This window comes from Nicotiana attenuata, chromosome 6 (assembly GCF_001879085.1).
Source record: "Nicotiana attenuata strain UT chromosome 6, NIATTr2, whole genome shotgun sequence".
Taxonomy (NCBI): Eukaryota; Viridiplantae; Streptophyta; class Magnoliopsida; order Solanales; family Solanaceae; genus Nicotiana; species Nicotiana attenuata.
In genome coordinates, this window is record NC_031994.1 from 66119890 (window position 1) to 66122728 (window position 2839).

Here is a 2839-nt window from a genome sequence, read left to right on the forward strand (position 1 = left end):
TTATAAGCTAGTTTGACCAGCTTATAAGCTTAGCCAAACACCCTCTAAGTGGATAAACAAATATCAGAGAAATCGTTAACCTTATGCCTTATTATCCCTTGCGTGTGTTTATAATCCCAAAAGTAATTTTTCTTTTTTCTTTGTAATTCTCATTATTGTCGATTAGCTTAGTGCGACCCAAAAATGCAGGTGTTTTTTTGTTTTTGCCGTTTTGATTTTTTGTAATGATTAAAAAGTAGAATGATTATTTTAAAGAAAATCACGCGCTCATATCAGTGTCTTTTTCAACCCAAAATCATTCAGAGATGTCTGTCGAATTTCACATGAAGTGTGTTTTAACTCTAATCATATGCCTATATAAATAGTACGAACTAAGGTTGAGGAAATGAGCTATTTGCAACGTACCTACTACGTACGCTCATACCCCCACCCCTTCCCCCTTGTTTAACTTTCCTATAGTAGAAAGGAATGAGCTCTTTGTTAGTCATGTGCCAGGCCCAGCTCCTCACATCCAAGAGCTCTAATTTGGGTCTTCGATCATCATCTCCATCTCCATTGAATTCATCATTATTTTGCAAGATTTCAAACTCATTGAACCTGGAAAAGCATAATATCGATGATGATCGTCGTATCCAACTAATTATCCCTAAACATGTTGCTTTGATAATGGATGGAAACAGGAGATGGGCTAAGGCTCGAGGTTTACCTGTGCAAGAGGGCCACAAATTTCTTACTCCAAATCTCAAAAATATTTGCAACATTTCTTCCAAACTGGGAATACAAGTTATCACTGCTTTTGCTTTCTCTACTGAAAACTGGACCCGTTCCCAGGTACTCATCCTACGTTGCAACTCCAAGATTAATTTGTTAGCTTAATTTTGAACTTTAAAATGGACCTATACGCATTCATATGTACGATATTAATTGTTTGATTATATATTTTCCCTTATCATGATGGCAAGCATGTTCTGACTAAATATATGAAGCTTCTTTCTAAATCGATTTAGTTGCCAATCGATAATAGTAGTAACGAGTTATTTGCTATTTGTATTTTACATGATTTTAATAACAATTTGAGTTTGAGCAGGAGGAGGTTGATTTCTTAATGCAACTGTTCGAGGAGTTCTTTGAAGAATTTATGAGGTACCTTCTTTGGTTAAACTATACTCCACTATATATATATCTTGATCCAGTTTGGTGGCTTCCCTACTTATTTTTCATGTATAAATTCTGCACGATCTTTAAAGTCTTCCTGGGAGGAAGCTTTCACTATTATTGCTTAAATTTTTAAGAACTTAAGAAACAAAGAAAAAAATTCTCTTAAAACTTCTGCTCTAAAACATGTCATAGATATTTCTATGGTTATAAATTGTCTCATTAATGATAAAAAGAGAAGTTTAAAATCAAATTGCTTCTTATTATATAAGTGTGTCATTCTTTTGAACCGACTAAAGTATCATATAAATTGGGACATAGAAATTCCGACATTCCAATTTTCTCATAACTTTAAATCAACAGGGTTGGAGTACAAGTGTCTGTTATTGGCGGTAGATCCAAACTTCCCATCACGTTACAGAAACGCATAGAGTTAACAGAGGAGACCACAAAAGACAACACAAGACTTCATCTTATGTTGGCACTAAACTATGGAGGACATTATGACATTCTAGAAGCAACCAAGAGCATTGCCAGTAAAGTAAAGGATGGTCTTCTACAGTTAGAGGATATCGACAACAAATTATTTGATGAAGAACTCGCCACCAAGTGTGCCAAGTATGCTAAACCTGATTTACTCATAAGGACTGGTGGAGAACAGAGAATCAGTAACTTCTTATTGTGGCAGCTCGCTTACTCTGAACTGTATTTTACAAATACTCTATTTCCTGACTTTGGCGAACAACATCTGAAGGAGGCCATACATTCCTTTCAACAAAGGCACAGACGTTTTGGTGGACACACATATTGAAACGCATTACTTCCCGTCCTTGTATCTCTTACTTTATGTGTTTTAGCATTTCGTGATCGCATAGTTTACCACCTCACTCACAAGTACCTCAAAGATTCCCAATCAACCACAATCAAAACCTTCATATTGATTCTGAATTAACAATAACTAGTATATATATAAATGAATAAGCAAACTATTTTTGGAATCATCGCATCCAATACATCATATATATCTTTTGACTCTGTGAATGCAATTTATCCCCTACACTGAATCAAAGGATTTGGCCACCAACATAAATAGAACTCATTCCAAGCACTTTTCTTATGCATATATTTCCAGGAACTACTCGAATAGAATCTGCGTCATTTTTCCAGCTAAAGAGTACGTATTGAAGGGGAAAAAAAAGACATGCTACTTGGTATTATTAGGATACTTTCTATTTTTATCATGCGCTCACCGCTCCTAGCAGTTTCTTCTTTTGGTCTCTCTTCTGATTTGCACAACTACTTGCTGCATCCTCTCCTCTTCACCATTTATTGTTAATTCTTTCCGTTGTTACTGAATTGAGGGTGGCTTCCTACTGGGTGCGCAACTACTTGAGGCTAAATTACTTATTTCCTTTATTATATCCTTGAATCCATTTTTTTTTTTTTTTTTTTTTTTTTTTTTGGTTTTCGATATCCATTACAACATTACAATTACTCGATTTGATCGAGTGAGAGATACGAGTTGTTCCTGATTTATGATTGAAGCATTGATTTATATGCATTTCAATTTTAGGATAAGGAATGCTTAGGTTCCTTTCCTATTAAATTTTAAACAAAAAGAGGAATTTACTTTCTTCTTTGTTTTACTGCTCTGGTGTTTTTGGTTATTTTGGAGAAATTTTGA

The 2839-nt window shown here is 34.7% G+C and overlaps 1 protein-coding gene across 1 annotated transcript; it reads left to right on the forward strand.

Moving 5' to 3' along the window:
* On the forward strand, positions 394–2177 carry LOC109227121 (dimethylallylcistransferase, chloroplastic-like). Its single transcript, XM_019392148.1, has 3 exons — positions 394–831; positions 1088–1143; positions 1519–2177. Exons 1-3 carry the CDS (start codon positions 469–471, stop codon positions 1964–1966), a joined length of 867 nt encoding a protein of 288 aa, XP_019247693.1. The 5' UTR covers positions 394–468; the 3' UTR covers positions 1967–2177.

Coding starts and splice junctions, on each gene's coding strand:
- LOC109227121 (XM_019392148.1), top strand. CDS start 469: ATGAGCTCTTTGTTAGTCATGTGCCAGGCCCAGCTCCTCACATCCAAG. Junction 832..1,087: donor AAAACTGGACCCGTTCCCAG/GTACTCATCCTA, acceptor GAGTTTGAGCAG/GAGGAGGTTGATTTCTTAAT. Junction 1,144..1,518: donor TTCTTTGAAGAATTTATGAG/GTACCTTCTTTG, acceptor TTAAATCAACAG/GGTTGGAGTACAAGTGTCTG.